Source organism: Papio anubis, chromosome 2, assembly GCF_008728515.1.
Source record: "Papio anubis isolate 15944 chromosome 2, Panubis1.0, whole genome shotgun sequence".
Classification (NCBI taxonomy): domain Eukaryota; kingdom Metazoa; phylum Chordata; class Mammalia; order Primates; family Cercopithecidae; genus Papio; species Papio anubis.
In genome coordinates, this window is record NC_044977.1 from 132056529 (window position 1) to 132079410 (window position 22882).

The 22882-nt window shown below is 44.3% G+C and overlaps 1 protein-coding gene and 1 long non-coding RNA gene across 6 annotated transcripts in view; one reads left to right on the forward strand and one right to left on the reverse strand.

Moving 5' to 3' along the window:
* Positions 1–22882, reverse strand: part of LOC101021093 (schwannomin-interacting protein 1) — an 803298-nt gene that overhangs the window by 125320 nt on the left and 655096 nt on the right. For 2 of the 5 annotated variants that reach the window (XM_017955752.1, XM_017955753.1), the window contains one exon: positions 5479–6180. In XM_017955752.1, coding sequence (XP_017811241.1) covers positions 5479–6180 — 702 coding nt within the window. Of the gene's footprint in view, positions 1–5478; positions 6181–6274; positions 6619–22882 lie in introns of those variants that run through there. The other 3 variants (XM_009201444.2, XM_009201443.2, XM_009201445.1) reach the window with 3 other exon arrangements.
* Positions 1840–2259, forward strand: LOC103882230. Its single transcript, XR_001899978.3, has 2 exons — positions 1840–2014; positions 2089–2259. It is a non-coding gene; the product is annotated as an uncharacterized LOC103882230 (long non-coding RNA).

Consider the following 22882-nt stretch of genomic DNA (forward strand, 5'->3'; position numbering starts at 1 on the left):
AGTGGTTCACACCTGTAATCCCAGCACTTTGGGAGGCTGAGGCAGGTGGATTACCTGAGGTCAGGAGTTCGAGATCAGCTTGACCAACATGGTGAAACCTCATCTCTACAAAAATACAAAAATTAGCCAGGCATGATGGTGGGTGCCTGTAATCCCAGCTACTCAGGAGGATGAGGTGGGAGAATCACTTGAACCCGGGAGGCAGAGGTTGCAGTGAGCTAAGATAGCACCATTGCATTCCAGCCTGGGTGACAAGAGCGAAACTTCGTCCCAAAAATAAATAAATAAAGTGTATATCTGTAAAACAACTTGTACATGAGTGTCCATAGCAATTTTATTTGTAATAGCCAAAACCTAGAAACAATGCACGTGTCTGTCAACAGATGAAAATGGTATATCCACAAAATGGAATACTACTCAGCAAGTGTTGGAACGAACTACTGATATATACAATAACATGGATGAATCTCAAAATAATCACTTTTTGAGTGAAAGAAGCCAGACAAAAATCCACACATATTGTGTGATTCCATTTTCGTATGTTAATTTTAGAAGACATAAACTAACCTATAACATAGAAATCAGATCAGTTGGTTGCCTAGGGATAAGATGGTGATATTATAAAGGAGTGCAAGGATACTTTTGGGGATGCTAAATATGTTCGTTATCTTGATTTTCATGATGGTTTCACAGGTGTGTCAAAACACATACATATGCCATACATATGTCAAAACTCATCAAATTGTACATTTTAACTATGTACAGCTGATGTATGTCAATCATACTGCAATAAAGCTATTTTTATTTTATTTATTTATTTTTTTTATTTTATTTTTGAGACAAATTTTCACTCTTGTCACCTAGGCTGGAGTGCAATGGTGCGATCTCAGCTCACTACAACCTCTGCCTCCCAGGTTCAAGCGATTCTCCTGCCTCAGCCTCTTGAGTAGCTGGGACTACAGGTACCCACCACCACACCCGGCTAATTTTTGCGTTTTTAGTAGAGACGGGGTTTCACCATGTTGGCCAGGCCAGTCTTGAGCACCTGACCTCAGGTGATCCTCCCACCTCGGCCTCCCAAAGTGCTGGGATTACAGGCCTGAGCCACCATGCCTGGCCAATAAAGCTATTTTTAAAGAAAAAAGTCAAAATGGGCTGAGTCTTCAGAGACAGAAAACAGGCTAGGACATGGAGGAACACACGTCCCCTGAAGGAGAGGAAGCCTCAGGGAAAAACACAGAGAAAAAAATGTGTAATTATATTCCATTTAGGAGGAAGAGTACACTGAGGCAGTGGCCCTCCCACCCTACTTGGCGACAGGTCCACAGAGTCTTTTGAACAGGAGCAAGAGGGCTACAGTGATGCACTAAGGTCCTGGAGAAGCAGAAGAGAGAAAGCTACTATTTGTGGCCTGCTGTCATAAGAAAGAAAACTGTTCAATCCTGCACACCAGAGTCACAGTAGGCAAGAAGATAAGAATTTAAGAGAAACATGAACTTCCGCAAGCAGGACTCCTAATCTGAAATCAAAGGCACCAACCCCAGACCCTTTCTTTACTGTGTCTATGGCCCTTGAATTTAATAAGAGGGTTCACCCACAAGAGGGAATACAAGCCCAGGGCAGGACTGTGAGAAGCACACTGACACCAGATGAGTAGGGGCTGCCCATGGAAGGGGCACTTCTGGGAGTAGTTCCGGTTTTTGGGTAGAGCCCCTCACCCTCTCTGCATGTGTCAGGCATTTATTTGTGCCAGGCACAATGCAAACTACTGGGGATATGGCTGCCCCGGGTGCTGACATCACAGTGGAGGGCTTGGCCAGGTGCTGGAGGTCTGTCTTGAGCCCCCAGCTCTGAGACGGAGCAAGGATCCAGTCACCAGAGTGTTTCCATCAGGACTCCTCAGGCCCCTGCAGGCTCTGACACCAAAGACAGTTCCTGACAGCATCCAAGCTCATCACCCTCCACAGATACCAAGAGACAGAGATTAGTTGTTTAAACCCATCAGAAAGTGAAGGTCAGTGCTAGGTTTTAAATCCCACCTAAACATTGTGTGTTTTTAAATTTGCCTCTCAATCTTTCCTGAATTAGGGACAGCTGATTGTCATCCCATTTTTGAGACTTCAGTCATCCTTCTGTGTGCATCGCCGCAACTGAGAGGAAGGAAAGAGCAATGGATATGGAGTGAGGAGACCTGAATTCTGTCACTATTCTGTTCTGCAGAACCCAACAGTATGTCATTAAAACAAAACAATACAAAAACCTGTCTGTGAAAGGAGACTCATAAGTAAGGGAGTTTTGATGATTTCCCAGTTTACTTATGTCCTTAATTCTAAGGAAGTGCAATAAGGGACTTGTCAATAGGAAACCCTTTAAGTTTCAGGGAGATGGGAGCTGCTTCCTTTCCTTTTATTTCAAATTATTTTAAGCATTAAAAAGAGCGGGGAAAAACTAGACTGGTGTCAGAAGAAAGAACAAAACCCTGTTCATGAGTTTCTCACTGGGCCTGAGGCAAATCACTTAACCTCTCTGGGCCTCAATTTTCTCAACTGTAAAATGGGAGTTGGATTAGGTGTGGGCTGTGTTGCTGTTATAAACATTCATTCATTCATTCATTCATTCATTCATTCACTCATTCAATATTTGAGAACCTATTCCATCCCAGGAATGTCCCAGGCAATAGGTTATAGAGTTAAAAAAACAGACAAGAACCTTGCACTCCCACCTACATTTCAGAGGAACCAAAAGTAGAGAACTAAATAAGATAATGTCAGACAGTGACAAGCACTAAGAAAACAATACACCAGGAGTGCTTGAGTTGGGGTGGAGTGTTGTTACTTTACTTTAGGAAGGGTGGTGGGGGACAGCTTCTCTGAACTGGTGAGACTTGAGCTGAGTCTGGAATGATGAGAAGGAACCAGACACTTGCCTCCAAGCAGAGGTAACAGAAGGGCAAAAGCCCAGAAGTAGGAATAGGCTTACTTGGTGAAGAGAAGCTATCCCCTTTTCATTGTATACCCCACTCCTAGCGGTGTGTATTAATGCCACTTAAATATATTCATACAAGACACTTTAAAGAGGAGTAAAATATCATTGGATTTGAACAGTTCCCTCAAGGCAGGCCTTCTCTTCCACACGGCTCCTTTGTTGTTCTCAGGTGTCTGTCCTCATGGTCATAAATTCCCTTACTCCAGGCAGCACTAAACAGGATTTAAATCAGTGCTTTTCAGTCTTTTATAACAGCGACCCATAGTGAGAAGTAAACGTTATGTTGCAACCCAGCATACATATAAAACTAAACAAAAGTTTTAAAAATCACCAACTTTACTATGACTCCCTGCAATACACTATCAAACATTCTATTTTATTTCATTTTCTTAAAATGCTAAGGTGATTTCATGGGTAACTTACTGTTTGTAAAACACTATTCTAAACCAACATTGACTAGTAATTTTGTTCAAACACACACCAAAACATGAAAAAATACAGCATTAACCTCCAATGCCACCTCCTCCCTTTTTTCTGTACACATCCTTGCTTTGACACAATGAAATCTAAATTTCTCTGTGTAACTTGTAGAGGAAATGACCAGAAGAGGCATTTCCAGGAAAGATGGAAGTGAAGGAAAGAAACCCAAATATGCAAATATGCAAACTGTTCACTAGGTGAGGATACACCATTGGTTTCAAAGACTGCCCAAGAAGAAAAGATTCATAGTCTTCACAATAACCAGAAGAGGTGTGTATGTGTTGGGGGTGGGGGTATGAGGTGGTGCTAGGTAAGCCATCAAATTTTAAGTTCCTGGAGGGAAGGCAGTCTGTATCCCTACCTTCGCTCACCAGAATTTCAGCCCCATGTGGACTGATGTGTAACCACAGCACTCAGAACCATCCCTGGCACACAGCACATACATGGGAGCTCGAAAACAATTTGTTTCACAACTTTAGAATAATGGAGCTCACTGTCACCATCAAACCCTAACTTTGCACGTATGCCCAATTATTAAATGTTCCTGGAATGTATAAATGTCATGCAATAGTAAACTAACCTCTTGTTTATTTCCCAGTCATTGTTCAAGCCCGGGTATTAATGAGGTATTTTTCTCAAGCACAAAGTGGGAAAAGGATATTTTCTATTGCAAGGTACAAGAGACAGTATTGGCTGTAATGGAAAGATTCCACCTCTGTTAGTGGCTATGGTAAACTCCTAAACAGCTGGGATTAAAATAAGTATGTTAATTTCATAAGTAGTTTCCCAAGGGAAACTAACCAGCAGGCTGTCAGCCAAGGGTTCTCTCTGATAGAACCACGGAAATTTCTCTGTGAAACAGTTACCATCCTCACCCCTGAAGTCAGAAGTGCATGCACCCAATTTTAAGGAGCCCCGGGGTCCTAGTGTCGCAAAAATTACACCTGCAAGGCAAGCATTTTCCCACCTGCCACACAGCTGCCACACACAGAAAGCAGCTCCTTTCAACTATGCCCTTCAGCCCTAATTAAGATCATCACTAATGATTTCAAATTACAACTGTTGCTTTATCTCAAAACAGTGCTAAACAGGGGAGCTACATTCATGATGGTTTTCTTTTAAGTCATTTATCTGCTCGTCTCTCAGGGGCAAAAAAGATGTTGAGACAAGTGTGAACCTGCCAGAGCTTCTTATTATAGATGCAGCCCTCCTCTCCTCCCTCCCTCTTTTCCACTCCAGCACCCCTCCCGGTCTGGCTTTCCTGAATTGAGGCAGTAGCCTCCGGTAAGAAACTGTAAGTGGCTCCGTTATCAAAACAAGGAGGGATTCACAGCAAAGGGAGTGAGTCAGGCGACCGAGGGAAGAACCCCTCCCTTATCCTGACAGATCCATTTACCCCGTTCCCCCAGGTCAACAATAATTCGGGTTTCATAAAGGAAGAAAGTCTTAGAGGAGGAAAATCAACCTATCCAAATACAGGAGCATCTGCTTAACGCAAGACGGAACGAACCCCGCTGCCAGACCGGTGGTGTGGGCAGGAGAATGTGTGCGCGTGCATAGGGACAAGCGTATATACGGATGAGACATTAGTGGCAACGAGAGGAGAGCCACCACCATTGACAAAGCCACAACTATTACGTTTTGAAATACCCCCGCAGGCACTGACTTTTGGTGCCAGAATCTCCCCAGATTTATTTTCAGGCAAGTGACTCACAACCTGGTCTCCATAAGTAATTCCATTAAAATGAGTCGCCGGTTCCACTAACCCGACTTTCCGCTGCCCTCTGGCTGCTCCTCCTTCCTCTCCGCCCATCCTGCAAACCCAGACAGCTCACAGACCGAGAAACCTTATCCCCAGGGGAGCAGACGGCAGGCTCTCCGGCCTGGCCCCCACCCTCAAGGAAGAATGAATGGGGCCGCGGGCGGGCGGGAGCGCAGGGAGGGGGCGTGCGGGCTGTGCGCGGGGTGTGTACGCGTGTGTGCGCGCGTGGGCACGCACCCCGGCCAACTTACGGAGGTGGAGTTGGTCCTCGCCTGGCCCTGGTTCCGTACCTCCTGCTCCCGGAACTGCAGCCCAGCCAGATGCTTCTCCAGCGCCTCCCAATCCATAGGTGGCACCGGGGGCTCTTCGGGGACGCACGTCCCGCCGTCTGGGGGCTGAAGGCAGAGCCCCCCAGCCGCCGGGCCGAGGCCACTGCGCCGGCCCCCAGCCGGCTGGGGCTTTTGGATCGCCCGGCGGGGGCCCCGGGAACTGCTCGGCCGGCCAGCCACCACCACGTTGCCATTGTGCCTAAGGTCCTGGGGGTCGTGCTGGTGGAGGTTGCCGTTGGGCACCGGGGGCGGCATGGCGGTGGTGGCGCTCCTGCCCCCGCCCCCGCCGCCGCCGCTGCGGGTCCTGGCGCTTACGTCCCCCGGCTCCCGGGCCGGACAGCGGTCATCCCGGTACCCTCGCTGGTCGCGCTCGTCCTCCTCTTCCTCCTCCTCGCCGTCCTCCTCCGGCGCCCACTCATCAATCACCTTCTTCTGGTAGACTGGGAAGGGCTCCTCATAGTCCTCCAGGGCAGACACCAAGTCCAGGCTGCCCCCCGGCGACGATGAAGATTTGCACTCGGAGCAAGGGGTCACTTTGGTGGAGTTGGACTGTGAACTGGCGCGGCTGCTGCTGCTGCTGCTGCCGGCGTCACTGCCTAGATCCATCCCATCCTCTCGGTAATCCTGCGGGGAGGAGGTAGAGAGAGTGAACCGCTGGGCCGAGCCTGCTCCAGCCTCCCGCCGCCCGCCGCGAACGCCTCGGCCCAGTGCCCCGCACCCTGCGCCCGCTGGGTCCGAGGTGCGTCCCCCAAGGAGGCTTGGGGGCGGGAGCCAGCACCAGCCTGAGGCTTCCCTCCTGACCGCCTTTCCTCTCGCACAGCCAGACTTCCTGCCGGTAACTAACCCTCAAATTAGCAAAGGGGTGCCCAGCCACCAGCGCGTACACTTTTCATACGAGGGGCCCCGCGGCGCGTGCAGACTTTGTATTAACCATTTTGCGCCGGGCGCGCCCCTTTACCCCGCCCCAAGGATTCTCCGAGAACCAGACACTTTCCCAGGAAATTATAATTCCCTGGGGGCGGGAACTGCGAAGAGGGTGGGCGGCTACTAATTTCGCACCTCGCTCTAGGCGCTGAGACCACCCCCCGCCTGGCCCCGCCCCTCCCCGCCCCTTTCCCGCCCGCGGCTGGGAGCCCCGGTCCGCGCGGGAGCTGAGCTTTACTTTCTAAGGAACCGCTGGCAGTCGGAGGTCTCACTCCCGCCTCCGCGCATCTCTGGCCGGCCCCTCCTCCCACCCACCGGAACGTTCGGGGTGGGGAGCGCCCTCGGCCCGCGCCGGGCAGGGTGGTCCCCCGCCTCCCTAAAAGGTGTTCCTGGCCGGGGCGCGGCTGCAAGTCGCTGCAGGCGCCGCCACCGCCCTAGGGGAGGGAGGACGCGCCCTCCTGGCGGCGGAGCCGGTCCCGCCACCGAGCATGCCCAGAGGCTGCCGGGCGCGGCGCAGTCCGCAGTCCGGGTTTCCGCGGCAGCGGCGGGAGCGGGAGGCAGGCTGGGATGGGGTTGGAGGGGCCCAGGGTAGGCCCAAAAGAAGGGGGCACTGGGCGTTAGGGGCGCAGATCTAGCCAGTTAGCAAGGGCGGCGCGCTGGGGAAAGTGGTGTATTTTTTCGCCGACACGCGTATTTTCTTGGCGTGCCTCAAGCCGTCTCTGCGTGACTCGTTACCCCGCCGAGGCCACCCAGCACCCCAGAACACGAGCCTGGCACCTCCTATTCCACGCGGAAATGCCCGAGTGACCCTGTGAAGGACCTCCCTCCCCTCACACACGCATATACACAAGCCCATGTGGGAGCCCGAGTGACGTGTGCTCGGTGGTCATGCACCATCATTTCCCTTCCACCTTCCTCCTCGCCGCTTCCTCTCCCTCCACTGCACAGCTCCAGCCGCCCTGCCGCCGCCGCATCCCCTTCCAAGTTCAGGCTGTGGGTGGAACCTGTTGCTTTAGCTCACGTTTCCTTTCCCCTCCGGGCTGCACGCTGAGGATGACCTCAGCGAGGTGTGTGTATGGGGAATGGAGGGTAAGTGCGAGAAAGGACTCCTGTCTGGCAAGGAGACGGAGGAAGCGGGTGGGGGCGAATGTTCTAAAGGGTTGGGCAAGCCACCAGAGACTCTTTCCGCCACCTCCAATCAAGGGGACCTTAAAGGAGGGGAAGAGGTAGATATCAAGTGAGGGTGCCCCTGGCACATCCGCTGCCTTTGCTTCCTTAGATATTTCAGGTACCTGAGTCAAAGAAACCTATGCTGGCGTTTTCAAAAATGTACGGGCTGCCTGAGTCTGGCAGCTAATCTCCTTTGGAAGAAGGTTCTGTGAAATGAAAAATACCAACACTTGGAAAAACATAGATGCGTCACAGAGCACCTACTAAGAATTTCCTGTGAACCAACCATTCTGACCTGTAAGAACTGGGAAACTAGGAAATGCTGTTTTCTCTGTGGTGATTGTGAAAAATATTACTTAATTTTATAACAAATTGGAGAGAACCAATTTCTCTGAACTTCCAGATTTGGGCCTGTTGCTAATTATTCCCAGTGAATTCTAGCCTGGACCAAATGACTTCCCTGGCATGGCACAGTCCAGATGGAAGAACAGGGGAATGCATGGGATTCCTAAGTAGGGAGTGGCTGCCACCCTGAGGATTCTTCTAAGCCCTAGTGGAATGTGGTGCTGAGACCCTTTTTGAAGTGATTTCTGTGAGGCACGACTCTCCTGTCCTAGGTAGACCTGAGCCAGGGAAGATCATCTAACCTTTCAACTCCTCTGGAAGCAGCAATCTTAGGAATAACTGGAAAAGGGGACTTCTGGTCTGGCCAGTTCTTTTGTAAAACGGTACTGATGATTATTTAAATTGTCTTTTATGGTAACATCTGTAAACAGCCTGTCTTGTGCTCCAAATATGGTTTGATTTTGAGATTGCTCTGGAGCCCTGCCTGCCACTCCAGCGGGTGGAGGTGGCCCTGTGAGTAGGAAGATGTGAGTAGGAAACATTTGATGTGCTGGGAATTAGATAGCTGTTTTTCAGTTCACCCTATGACCTGGCATGGCTTAGATCACAAAAAGCTCCCTGCTTTGTGGCAGGACACAGATAGACAGATAAGTACTGATCACCTGGGGTGTGATCATCACCTGGGGTGATGAGAGAGAGCTGTGGTTTCACTCCAGGTTTTGAACATTAGGACCTCCTCAGCCACCCACCCAGACTCCCTCTGAGCTCTGGGCTCATCCCCCTGTTGCTCAGATGGTCCATGTTCAGGGAATGCAAAATAAGGCCTAAGAAAAATGTTTGGCAAAGAAAGTCTACTGCCAAAAATGCATGGCATTTCAAAGCCAAATATAAACATCTTTGAATTACCTGTACTTTTAAATTATTTTCCGACCAGATATTTCTGGATCAGATGGGAAAGTACCAGGTTTCCCTTCTTTTCTCTTCATGCAAGGTGCCTGGCTAGCCCAGTTTCCTTTCTGTTTCCAGCCTTCCATCTCCTGCCAGGAACCCTCCCACTTTGGAACAGGAAGCTCTGCCAACTCCTAGGCCCAGCAACAGCCTGCAGATATGTCCAGCAGGATAGGGAGATGATTTGCAAAGTGATTGAAAGATTCTGTCTTCCTGTTTACAGGAACATTTTTTCAAGTTAGGGGCTTGGAGCTTTCAGACTTAGATTTGTCTCCTGAAACCTTTGTAAATTAGACATCAGAGGTGTGGGATGAGCACCTTCATGCTCTGGCTCCAGCACCTTTCCCCATCAATCAACAAGTCCTGTCAATCCACCTAAGTACAAGGTCCCTCTCAAATACCCACTGCCCCCACCCTATGGGCTGCTGTGTCCTGAAATTACTAAATAGTTTCCCAACTGATTCCTGCCCATTCTCTTCATGCAGCCAGAGTGGCCTTACTAAAATGCAAATCTGAACAAGTTTCTCCCTTGCTTCATTAACTACTCCCCTACCCACCCGGGTCTACTCACTGCTCTTAAAGGAACTATTTCTCCTCCTCCACCCCACTTCTTTTGGTAAATTTTTACTCATCCTTCAAGTCTCAGCTTAAATGTTACTTCCTCAGGGAAAGCTTGCCTGATTCTCTACACCTGCCCTTACTGGGTCAGGTGACATTCGCATGTGCCCATGACACTCACTGCATATTGAGGTTGCTGTTTAATTGCTAATCTTCTCTACTAGACTCATGATAGGAAATACATTTTATATCAAGACACAGGCCACACATTCATATAAAAGTATATGCAAGGGAAAGAAAGTTTCATAAAACTCTTATTTTGTAAAATCATATCAAATTCATGTAAAACTAAATCTGGTCACACCTTACTGCATTGACTTCCCAACCCTTAGATGGGTCAGGGCTTCTAATGTGAAAAAAATACTCTAAATTCCATGAAGTGGGGGACAATTTCTCTCATTCACAGTAATTGGAATGGAATAGGAGCTTAATAGGTATTTGTTGCTGGAATTATTAATGATGATATCTAATTCATATCATCCTCAAAGATCCTATGAAGAAACTACTATTATCCCTACTTACAGATGAGGAGGCTGAAGACAGTGAGATTAAGTAACTTGCCCAGTGTCAAAAAGCTGGTAAGGTAGATGGCAGAGTCAGGATTTGAACCTGAGTAGTTTGCATTCAGAATTCTCGTCCTAGTCACTCAGCTCAGTATCCTCTGGTCAAGGTGCATATCAATGAATTTACCAAGCAAAAATGTCAGAAAGGGTCTCCTTGCAGCAACTTCAAACTAGATCTCAGTCTGCCTTGCAGAGGCTCCTTGGGCAGTATTTATGTCTGTGCAGTGAAGAAGGCATCTGGCAAGAACAGCTGTTCCCCTTTGCTCACATGTGCTCAACCTCCTTAACCACCAAGTCCAGCAATATTTAGCAAGTAGGGAGATTTAATTGTGTAAAGGAAGAGTATAGATACTTCCAGAAATGCAATTTGACATTGTTATGAACTATGTGCTGTATGTCTCCCCACCCCCCCAAAACAAATCCTTTAAAAAGAAAGCCACCATGAGATTGGGGTACTTATTTTGGGGTATATCAATAGGAAACTGTCTAGATTAATACTCAAAGATAGGGGTAAGAAGATTGTGTTCCTCAGGGGTCAGTGCTATTTATAGGATTTTAATCTGTAAAGGCAACATTTGAGAAAGGACATGATTGAAATATTTGAATCAAAGAGTATGAATAGACAGGAAAATATTTATTTGAAGAATTTCCAGACTAATCCTTATATTATTAGCCCTGATGCTGAACCTTAAGTTGTGGCATTTAGAGTAATAAAGAAATGGCTGGCAAAGGGTTTGTATTTCATCTTTATTACATGAATTACATGCAGGTCACATGCAGTACACAGATGTTCTCCTATTTCATCACCTGAATATAACTACATGGAGATATTTAACAGCCCTGTGGGGTAAAGTGTCCTGGATACAGAACATCTGGGGTTTGTTTCTGGCCCTATCTCTAACCAACTTTATGACCGCAGTTTCCTCATGAAGGAGCCCAGACACATGATCACAGTGTTTGGCAAATAGTAACAATTAATTAAATGAATAAATAATGAGTGAACTAAAAAGCTACTTCCAGCTTGAAGACTATGGATTGCATTCTAGAAACAATGAGGAATATAGTATAAAAATGTCTCTGAATCTTTTCATCACCTTTCTTGTTGGTGATACAAACTTGGTTCTTCCACTAATTAAAAATCAAGGTCTATCTCTGTTAGGCAGGTTGGCCTTCTTGGATGCATAGTAGTTCTCTTTTATTTCTGTAGAGCCAATGGGTTAATCTTAACTTACTAGTCTATACGTGTAGATACTTTGGAGATGATTCTATGTACATCTAAAATTATTTTCTTCTCACTTTCACTTACAGAGCTATATTTTAATGAAAATATTTCCTTTAAAAAATTAACATATTAAATGTTTTCATTTTCTAGCAAACCATGAGATTATATTTGTTTTCTACATTTTCCTCAATTAAAAAAAAAATGAAATGGCAAAATATAGGCAAAATCGCACTTAAAAGATATCTCCAACGACCTACTTTCCAAACTTCAAACCAGGACACATGGCTTGACAAACACTATAGTGCTTACAGAAAGTAGGTGAATGTATGTTTGAAATGAAGATTATCCTGAACCATCCGTAGACATTGGCAAATGAAGCAAACCTAACTGCGGCAGAGGGATGGTGTCTTTATCAGAGAAAAGTCACACAGAGGGTGTCAGTCAGGACCTCAGCATGTGGCTGCACAGATTGTGCCCTGTATAGCGCCAGGATTGTGAACTATACAACAGGTCTCTGCCAGGAGGGACCATTTGGCACCATTCACATAGATGGCAATGTGAATGGTGCCCTCTGGAGTTATGCAGTGCACAATCTGCACAACAGTACACAGAATCTCTCCAATAATTCCATTGGTAGGAAATGTGCTCTCTTGACAAGATTGGAAAAGGCAGCCTGCTGTTCTTTTTTAAATAAAACCATTCCTCAGATTGGATGGCAATGACAAAAATTCAAATAAATTATTGTGTTTTTTCCTTTTCCAGAAGTTTTCTGCCACTATATTCTACTTTCCTTAAGTTCCTAGCAATTCTTAAAAATGCAAGTCTGGGCCAGGCATGGTGGCTCATGTCTGTAATCCTAGCACTTTGGGAGGCTGAGGAGGGCGGATCACGAGGTCAGGAGTTCGAGACCAACCTGGCCAACACGGTGAAACCCCGCCTCTACTAAAAATACAAAAATTAGCCAGGCATGGTGGTGGGCACCTAGAATCCCAGCTACTCAGGAGGCTGAGGCAGGAGAATCGCTTGAACTCAGGAGGCAGAGGTTGCAGTGAGCCAAGATCGCGCCACTGCACTCCAGCCTGGGTGACAGAGCAAGACTCTGTCTAGAAAAAACAATGCAAGTCTGTAAGTAACTCTGAACTTAGTTTTTGAGCTTCATTGAAGAGAATAAATCGAACAAAAGGGCATTTAAGAAAAGCTGGGGAAGTTTGTAGACAACTGCAAGGGTCAGGGAAGCATTGTATAAGTCATAGGCATGGAAGCCCATATATACATGACTGTAATATAAGATGAAATGTCTCCAAAACTGCATGCCCTCTACTTTAAAGTGTTTAGCTTATCAAAGAGGAACATTTTCACAAGATACTCTAGGAAGTAAAAACCCTGTTTTGGTCATGCCTTGACATAATTCTGGAAACCTTATAAAGTCAGAAAATAGCTACTGACATTGTCAGTGCAACACAGCAGTAGGCATGGAGGTAGCTTGGTGGGACAGGGAGAACTCTTCAGGATACTTGGCTCTGCCTCTGACTAGCTCTGTGTTTATGGGCAAGACCATCCCTGCAGCTAGCTTTCTGGGCCACTGACTTCCTCATGAAAGCAGAGTTGTATGAAATTGTCTGAGGCTTAGAAACTGCCAGAATTTCATGGGCTGTAACTTAGGTGCCTCCAGGGGCCAGGCAGGTGAGGTAAATGAGTGAAGGGGGCACCAGGGGTGACAGGGAGTTCCAGATCTGAGTCATTAAGTCAGTGAACCACACAGCACAAAGGTATCTGATATGGTTTAGCTGTGTCCCCACCCAAGTCTCATCTTGTAGCTCCCATAATTCCCATGTGTTGTAGGAGGGACCTGGTGGGAGATGATTGCATCATGGGGGCAGGTCTTTCCTGTGCTGTTCTGGTGATAGTGACAAGGTCTCAGGAGATCTGATGGTTTTAAAAATGGGAGTTTCTCTGCACAAGCTCTCTTTTTGCCTGCTGGCATCCACACAATATGTGACTTGCTCCTTCTCGCCTTCCACCGTGATTGTGAGGCCTCCCCAGCCATATGGACCTATAGGTCCAATAAATCTCTGTCTTTTGTAAATTGCCCAGTCTTGGGTATGTCTTTATCAGCAGCATGAAAATGGACTAATACGGTAAATTTGTACCAATAGAATGGGGCGCTGCTGAAAAGATACCTGAAAATGTGGAAGCGACTTTGGAACTAGGGAACAGGCAGAGGTTGGAACTGTTTGGAGGGCTCAGAAGAAAACAGGAAAATGTGGAAAAGCTTGGAACTTCCTAGAGATTTGTTGAATGGCTTTGCCCAAAATTCTGATAGCAATATGGACATTAAGTCCAGGCTGACTGAAGTGGTCTCAGTTGGAGATGAGGAACTTGTTGGGAACTGGAGCAAAGGTGACTCTTACTATGTTTTAGCAAAGAGACTGGTGGCATTTTGCCCCTGCCCTAGAGATTTGTGGAACTTTGAACTTGAGAGAGATTATCTAGGGTATCTGGCAGAAGAAATGTTAAGCAGCCAAGCATTCCAGAGGTGACTTAGGTGCTGTTAAAAGCATTACATTTTAAAAGGGAAACAGATCATAAAAGTTTGGAAACTATGTAGCCTGACAATGCAGTAGAAAAGAAAAACCCATTTTCTGAGAAGAAATTCAAGCTGGCTGCAGAAATTTGCATAAGTAACAATGAGCCGAATGTTAATCCCGAAAACAATGGGGAAAAATGTCTCCAGGGCATGTCATAGGTCTTCATGGCAGCCCCTTTCCTCACAGACCCTGAAGCCTACAGGGTGAAAGTGGTTTTGTGGGCCGTGGGCCAGGCCCAGGGTCCCTGTGCTGTGTGCAGCCTAGATACTTGGTGCCCTATGTTCCAGCAGTGCCAGCCATGGCTGAAAAGGGCCAACATAGAGCTCAGGCTGTGTCTTCAAAGGGTACAAGCCCCAAGCCTTGGCAGCTTCCATGTGGTGTTGAGCCTGTGAGTACACAGAAGTCAAGAACTGGGGTTTGGGAACCTCCACCTAGATTTTGAAAGATGTGGAAATGCATGGATGCCCAGGCAGATGTTTGCTGCAAGGGTGGGGCCCTCATGGAGAATCTCTGCTATGGCAGTGTGGTAGGAAAATGTGGGGTCAGAGCCCCCACACAGAGCCCCCACTGAGGTACCATCTAGTAGACCTGTGAGAAGAGGACCACCATCTTCCAGACCCCAGAATGGTAGATCCACCAACAGCTTTCACTGTGCACCTGGAAAAGCCACAGACACTCAGCAACAGCCCGTGAAAGCAGCCAGGAGGGAGGCTATAGCTTGCAAAGCCACAGGAGCAGAGTTGCCCAGGACCATGGGAACCCACCTCTTGCATCGGAGTGACCTGAATGTGAGACATGGATTCAAAGGAAATCATTTTGGAGCTTTAAGATTTGACTGCCCTGCCAGATTTCAGACTTGAATGGGGCCTGTAGCCCCTTTGTTTTGACCAATGTCTCCCATTTGGAATGGCTGTATTTACCCAATGCCTGTACCCCCATTGTATTTAGGAAGTAACTAACTTGCTTTTGATTTTACAGGCTCATAGGTGGAAGGGACTTGCCTTATCTCAGACAAGACTTTGGACTATGGACTTATGAGTTAATGCTGAAATGAGTTGAGACTTTGGGAGACTGTTGGGAAGGCGTGATTCATTTTGAAATGTGAAGATACAAGATTTGGGAGGGGCTGGGGCAGAATAATATTGTTTGTTTCTGTGTCCCCACCCAAGTCTCATCTTGTAGCTCCCATAATTCCATGTGTTATAGGCAGGACCCAGTGGGAGATGATGGAAACATGGGGCAGGTCTTTCCCCTGCTTTTCTCATGATAGTGAGTGGGTCTCACAAGATCTGATGGTTTCAAAAACAGGAGTTTCTCTGCACAAGCTCTCTTTTTGCCTGCTGTCATCCACATAAGATGTGACTTGCTCCTCCTTCCCTGCTGCCATGATTGCGAGGTCTCCCCAGCCATGTGGAACTGTAAGTCCAATAAACCTCTTTCTTTTGTAAATTGCCCCATGTCTGGTATGTCTTTATCAGCAGCGTGAAAATGGACTAATACAGCATCCAAATTAAAATTCGGAATGAAAAGCAGGTTTCATCCTCAACTCATCCCTAGATCACCACTTGGACCTCTGCTCTTAGCTCCAGATTTCTAGAGTTCCAAGTCTACATGAACATGAAAGAGTCAGGGAGACTGTACATCTTGGCTTGGGCTGGATGGTCCTGCTTTAAACCTGTTGTCCTGGCATAACTACAATAGCACCCTCCTTCACTCTCAAAAGTGTCCTAGTTTACGTGAGAAGTCATACAGCCATCCAAAGTAAGGGGGAATCAGCAGTGACCTAACACAAACTTTTGGGAGCAAGTTCATTTATTCAAATTTGTGCAAGCCTTCAGATGAAGCTAAGTAGGTTTGGCATTGTTTTGTAAGTATAAAGATAATTAAATAAACTTCCAAAATATCCCAACAGAATGGTTCAATAAAAGCAGTATGTAATGAATTTTAAAATCATAGACAATATAGGAAAGGCTATCAATATGTGAAAAATGTTGAAATTCACTAATAATCAAGAAAGAAATTTCAATAAAAGTGAGGTAACATTTTGCCTGCCAGAGTATTTAAAAATTATTTAAAACTCTAATATCCAGTGTAGGATAGGTGATCAAAGGAACTCTCATATACTGCTGATAGGTTTATAAATTGGCTAATACAAACCTTCTGGAATGATATTTGATAACATGTTTTAAACATCTTTATGAAGTTTATGTCCCATAACCTGTTATTAATTCAACAAATACTATTGAGCACCTACTATGTGTCAGGCACTGAGGGATAAAGTAGTAAGTGAGACAGATGCTATTTTCTCCAACTAGGATTTCAGTCTAGTGGAGGAGCAGACATTCCAGGGAAAAAATACACAACAATTTAAATTACGATTTGCAATAAATACCCAAAAAGTAGACTCAAATGATGCTAAGAGAGCATGTGGTTAGTATATGCATTGGGGGAGGTATCAGGAAATGGGTTGAACAGCTGAAGACGGAGGGAAAGGTGAATAAAGTCTTGAATAAAGCCTTGAATAAAGGTTTTGAGGATGGAAGAAGCTTACCACATTGGAGTAATGGGAAGGAACCACTAGGTTGGAGTAAGAAAGGAAGGGGAAAAGTGGCAAGTTGATGGTGAAGAGTGAGGAGGGGTTGCAACTAAGATCTTCATCCTAACAGCCACTCAATGATTGTGAAAGCAGATTGGTATTTTTGAAACTCTCTGCATGGTGGAGAACTGAGAAATGAAAAGGTCAGAACAAGGCTGGGTGCAGAGAGACTAATTAGGAAATACGTATAGCAGTCCAGGAAGGAGATGATGGTGGATTCAATGAGGATTGGGAACACAGAGAGAAATAGAAATACTAAAGATATTTAGGAAGTAGAATCAACAGGATCTAGTGACTAAATAGATGGGGGTGGTGAGGGAGAGAAATGTCACTGATGGGTTCCAATTTTGTATCATAAGCAACTTGGTGGAAAGATGGTGTCACTTTACTGAAATGGGTAATAGGAGGAGGAGGTTTTGGTAGGGGAGAAGAAACAGGGAAGATAGTGAATCCTTTTTGGACGTTCTATATCTAAGATGTTATAAGACATACAAGTGGAGATGACAAGTAGATATTTAGCTATGTAAGTTTGGAGCTTAGCAGAGAGATCTGGGGCTGAAGATATAAAGATGGGAATCATAGCATATGGATGGTATTTGAAAGCTTGGGTTTGGGTGACATGATCTTGAGACAAATATGGAGTGAGAAGAGAAGGCCAAGTTTCTAGTCCTAATGGACTCTAGCACTTATAGAACTAGGAGAAGAAGCATGAATTTGTAAGGAAGACAGGGAGCAGAAACGGGGAAGGGCCAATAGTTACTGTTCTAATAATATAGCCTAGGGATACAGAAATGAGGATCTAGATTTATGCACGAAGAGGCTCATTGTGGCATTTACAGTAGTGAAAATTTCAAATGTCAAAAAATAGATGTTTACCTACATTGTGACACATTAATTCTGGGTAATAAATGCAGTCAAATAAGATGCTTTTGAAAATTATAACATTAACTGAAATTATATGGTTTGGATCTGCATCCCTACCAAACCTCATGTTGAATTGTAGTCTCCAGCTTTGGAGGTGGGGCCTGCTGGGAGTTGGTTGGATCATGGGGGTGGATATCTCAGGAATGGGTTAGCACCATCCCCTTGGTGCTGTTCTCGTAATAGTGAATTCTCAAGAGAGCTGGTTGTTTAAAGGTGTGCAGCACTTCCCTCCAGCCTGCTCTCTCTTGCTCCTGCTTCCACCATGTGAGACACATCGCTCCCACTTTACCTTCTGTCATAAGTAAAAGCTCCCTGAAGCCTCCCCAGAAGCAGATGCTGTGAGCCAATTAAACCTCTTTTCTTATAAATTACGCAGTCTCAGGTATTTCTTTATAGCAATACAAGAACAGACTAATACAGTGAATAAAAGAGGGTATAAATTATACATACAACATGATCACATTAAAAAAATTAAATGGTTATATGCCTAGAAAAAAAAGGTAGTAGAATGTTAACAGAAGTTAACTATGGATGGTAAGATTGCAAATGATTTCTTACCTTTGTATCTATTTGTATTTTTTAGTTTCTTTGCAATAATCACAAGATTGGTGGTGTTTTAGTCTATTCTTTCACCACTATAAAGAAAAGAGGTTTATTTGGCTCACAGTTCTGTAGGCTGTACAGAAGGGGAGGCCTCAGGAAACTTACAATCATAACAGAAGGTGAAGGGGAAACAGGCACATTTTACATGGCCAAAGCAGGAGGAAGAAATAGAGCTGGGCCTGGGTTGGGGGTGGGTTGGGGAGGGTGCTACACACTTTTGAATAACCAGATCTTGTGACAGCTCACTCACCATCACAAGAATAGCCCTGAGGGGATGATGCTAAACCATGCATGAAGTATCTACGAAGTATCCACCTCTGTGATTCAATCACCTCCCACTAGGCCTCACCTCCAACACTGGGGATTACAATTCAACATGAGATTTGAGGCCAGGCATGGTGTCTCACGCCTGTAATCCCAGCACTTTGGGAGGCCGAGGCAGGCAGATCACGAGGTTAGGAGATTGAGACCATCCTGGCTAACACGGTGAAACCCCGTCTCTACTAAAAAATACAAAAAAATTAGCTGGGCGTGGTGGCAGGCGCCTGTAATCCCAGCTACTCTGGAGGCTGAGGCAGGAGAATGGCGTGAACCTGGGAGGTGGAGCTTGCAGTGAGCCCAGATCACGCCACTGCACTCCAGCCTGCGGGACAGAGCAAGACCTCGTCTCAAAAATAAAAGAAATAATTGTTTGGAAGAGCTGGAATTACTTTCTATAAATTCTGTGGTGAATTGCTTTATAAAACAATAATTTTATAGTTATATAAATCACCCACTAATTTGAAGTTTTTGAATATCAGATTTTCTTTCCAAATATAGACTGCATCAGCACACTATGGGGTCATAAGACTGAAGGACGGATTGGCAAACTTTTTCCGTAAAGGATTAAATAGTAAATATTTTTGGCTTTGTGAGTCATATGGTCTCTGTTGCATATTCTTTTTCGTTTTTTTAAAGCAATCTTTTAAAAATGTAAAAACTTTTAACTCCCAGGCCATAAAGAATAGATGACAGGATGGATTTGGCCCACTGGCCACAGTATGCTGACCCTTGGACTAAAGGATGAATTCACAATAATGCATACGTACTTTTTAAATAAAAAGCTAACATGATATTGGAATTGTAGGTGAATCTTCTATCATTAGAGTACTAGAACCAGTTTGTATCTGTTTTCAACAGGAAGCAGACTAAATGGAAAAAGTCTAAAAAAGCAATATTTAAAAAAAAAAGTTTATGTGTTTTTAATGGGAAATTGATCCCATGCAATTATGTCAAAGAGTTGTTATTTTTAACCTAGAAAAGTAAAAGCAAAGGCGATTTTTTTTTTTTTTTTTTTTTTTTTTTTTTTTTTTTGTAAAATGAAGAGTCTTTTAGTATTTCTTCTAAAATCTTAGGTTTTTGGTATTATGAGGGGAGTGTTGCTGTTATATACAAGAAGCTATTCAGTTGTTTATATCACAAATTTGGGAGCCATCCTTGTCACCCTCCACCCGCTGCCCCATCACCAAATGTGGTTAATGCTGGTAGTGTTCCAAGCAGATCCCTGTTCCTGGCTGCTGTGTACACCCGACCCTACCCCTAGCTGCTGTGAGTGTTTAGCTGTGAAGGACACACAGCTGTCCTTTATGGTGAAATTTATTCCTCTGCTTTCATCAGGCCAAGGATAGACTATCTGATTCCACATCCTACCTGGCATTTTATCCCTGTCTATCCTGCTTCTCTCACTTTCTCACAAGTTTCTCGCTCAATAAAGCATCAGCACCCAAATCCCTATCTCAGGGTCTGCTTCTAGGGGACCTGATATAAGACACTAAGTCCTAATGATTCCACCTTCTAATTATATTTGGCTATACACCTACTGTGTACCCACAAAAATTAAAATTGAAAAGTAAAGATATAAATTATATATATGCATATATATGTATATATGTGTGTATATGTGTGTATATATGTGTGTATGTGTACATATATATGTACACACATATATACACACATATATACACACACGTGTGTGTGTGTATATATATATGTTTGGCTTTTTGACCAGTGCCTCTGCTTGGACAAAGGGTATTGAAGTAATCTTATAACTTTATTCTTCTCTATGAATAATCTTCTAAATTTAGTATATGATATCAATACTTTTTATGAATATAAGGAAATGGTTTCAGTGAAGTGATGCCCCAATGATCTGATAAACAAGAACTCCCATAAGGCTAAGCAAAGAACTTAGAAGAGGGTTAGTTTTCAACTGATATTACTATATAGAATTATTGCTAGTATTACTAGTACTAGTGAGTGGAAACCACTGTATATCCAGTATTATCAATTTTGCTAATTGTTACTGATTATGTTTTAAAATTACACTAATAACTAACAGCCTACAAATAATCTTCTAAGACCTTTCCACTTTATTATACTATAATACGTTCATTGATGCTTAATAGGATGTGAATATTTGCTGACTCTAAAGAATACCTTTATTAGGATTTGCATATGTGTTCAATTTATCTTTTCAATTACACCTACATTAAAACCTTCAAAATTAAGTTTGCAAAAACAGGCTATGTGCAAACTGCAGAGCCTCTATGACTTGTGACCTTCTGCTCTGTTGCATTTGGGTTAATGATTCACAATAACCTTCAAGAATAAGCACCGAGTAAATCAAAGGGTTCTGCATGGCTCTCCGGGAATGTTGCACACAATGCCCAGCAATCGAAAGTGCGACCTAGTGCAAGATGGGAGCTGGGAGCATGATGAACACAAATCCACAGCAATGGCCAAGGAGATGGTGTTTTCCCAATGGAAACTTGACAGCTTTCCCCAACTCCACCTAAAATGGTTCTGTCTTCATTTTTCTTATTCTGGAAGTAGGAAATTAGTTGCTATTGCTCCTTCTTCTTTTTTTTTTTCTTTAATTCTCTTTCGAGATGGGGGTCTCACTTTGCTCACTCTGTTGCCCAGGCTGAGTGCAGTGGCACAATCTCAGCTCACTGCAGCCTTGACCTTCTCAGACTCAGGTGATCCTCCCACCTCAGCTGCCCTTGTCCCCTCACCCACCCCCACCCCACCAGTAGCTGGGACTACAGTTGCACACATTTCCCCTCCCCAAGTAGTTGGGACTACAGTAGTGCACCACCATGCCTGGCTAATTTTTTGTATTTTTTTTAATGGAGATGGGGTTTTATCATGTTGCTTAGGCTGGTCTTGAACTCCTGGGTTCAAGCAATCTGTCCACCTCAGCCTCCCAAAGTGCTGGGATTATAGGCGAGAGACACTGTACCCAGCTTCTTCTTGTACTTTCCCAGTGAAACACATTTTGTTTCAAGTTATTCTTAATCATTTTCAATGGTAACTCCATGGTAAAAAATAAAGTAGACCATTCTTTGGTTTCATAATCACTGAACTGCTTAGTGTTTGGTTACCCATTTTTAGTATATATATTATCCAGCAACAGAAACTAAAATGCTCTTTTTCCCTTCTTTACTTCTTGAAGAACAGGGTCAAAACAGAAACCTCGGAGTATCTTGTTATTTAAATAGAGGCAAGTCCAGATTATTCCAATACTGGAAACGAGTCTATTACCTAGGAATTCCTTTTGACTCTCATAAAATGGCTTTGGTGAGTTATAGCCACATTCTTCATTCTGAGCATCGGTATAATTGCCCAAACCCTGCTCCCATGCTTGGTGGTCCAGGTAGGAGCTGGGCACAGTGCTGGAGGGTGGCAGGGGTTGGCATGAGCTGACACATGGGGCCAAAGGGCAATATCTGGACCTAGGCAGTTAGGCCAAGTCACTATCATGCTGGTACCACCTCCATGATTTTGCCATATTATACTCCATCTCTACTTCTTCTTATATAATTCTTTTATTTGAATCAACTCATTTTTAAATTAAATTTATTCAAAACAGAAACTTTATATTACTACTATCAATGAAATATAAGTATCACTTGCTAACGTAGAAGAGTTATGTTACACAGTAAACACATATACTGTGTTTCATCAATTTTGAGACACACTTTAAAAAATAATTGTGATATCTCTGAAATTGGGGTGTAACTTACAATCGATGGCATCTAGCAATTATAATTGGCAACATTTCTCTCGTTCTTAGTGGCATATAAAATAATGTGCTTTACACATAAATGGTATATTAGATCTGATGAGACAAACTATAAAAATGATGTATTAAACTTTTAAAAACAAAAGGTAAAAATAGTAAAAAAAAAATGGAATAAATAAAACTGACTTACAAAATGTATGGCTGAAGATATTTCTTATTAGAAGGATGGAACTTTTTGATCAAAGTAGTTGGATATTCTACTTTATAGTTTCAGGCAAAGTGGAGGATCCACATTAATGAGACAAATCTGTCCATTTTTATATTAACCTACATTAAAAATCTGAACTTGCATGGGGATGTGGTTGGAAAGCTCAAAAGATATTTGACTATTTTATGTGTTATTATTATTATTTTATTTTATTTTTTCCTGGGAGAGAAGGAAAGAAAACGGGGGTGCCGGATTTAGAAATCGGTCACTTCCGGCCTCAAGAACTGCAGTGGGCGACCCTGGCCACACGTGCATCAGTGGTTCCTTTGTTATGTGTTATAATTAAGTATGCATGTATGTACTCTGCAACTTCAGGGAGTGACATTTCAGCATATCACTGAATAAAACACACAGATGCCTGTGAAATTCAGTGTATGGGAGTCTTGCCCTGTTAGTGGTCTTGGCTGTCTCTGCTTCTCACGGCCATGAGTACTGAACCGTGATCATGCCTCGCCCCTGCTTTATTAAGTTAAGGGTAAGGTTGATTACTTGTT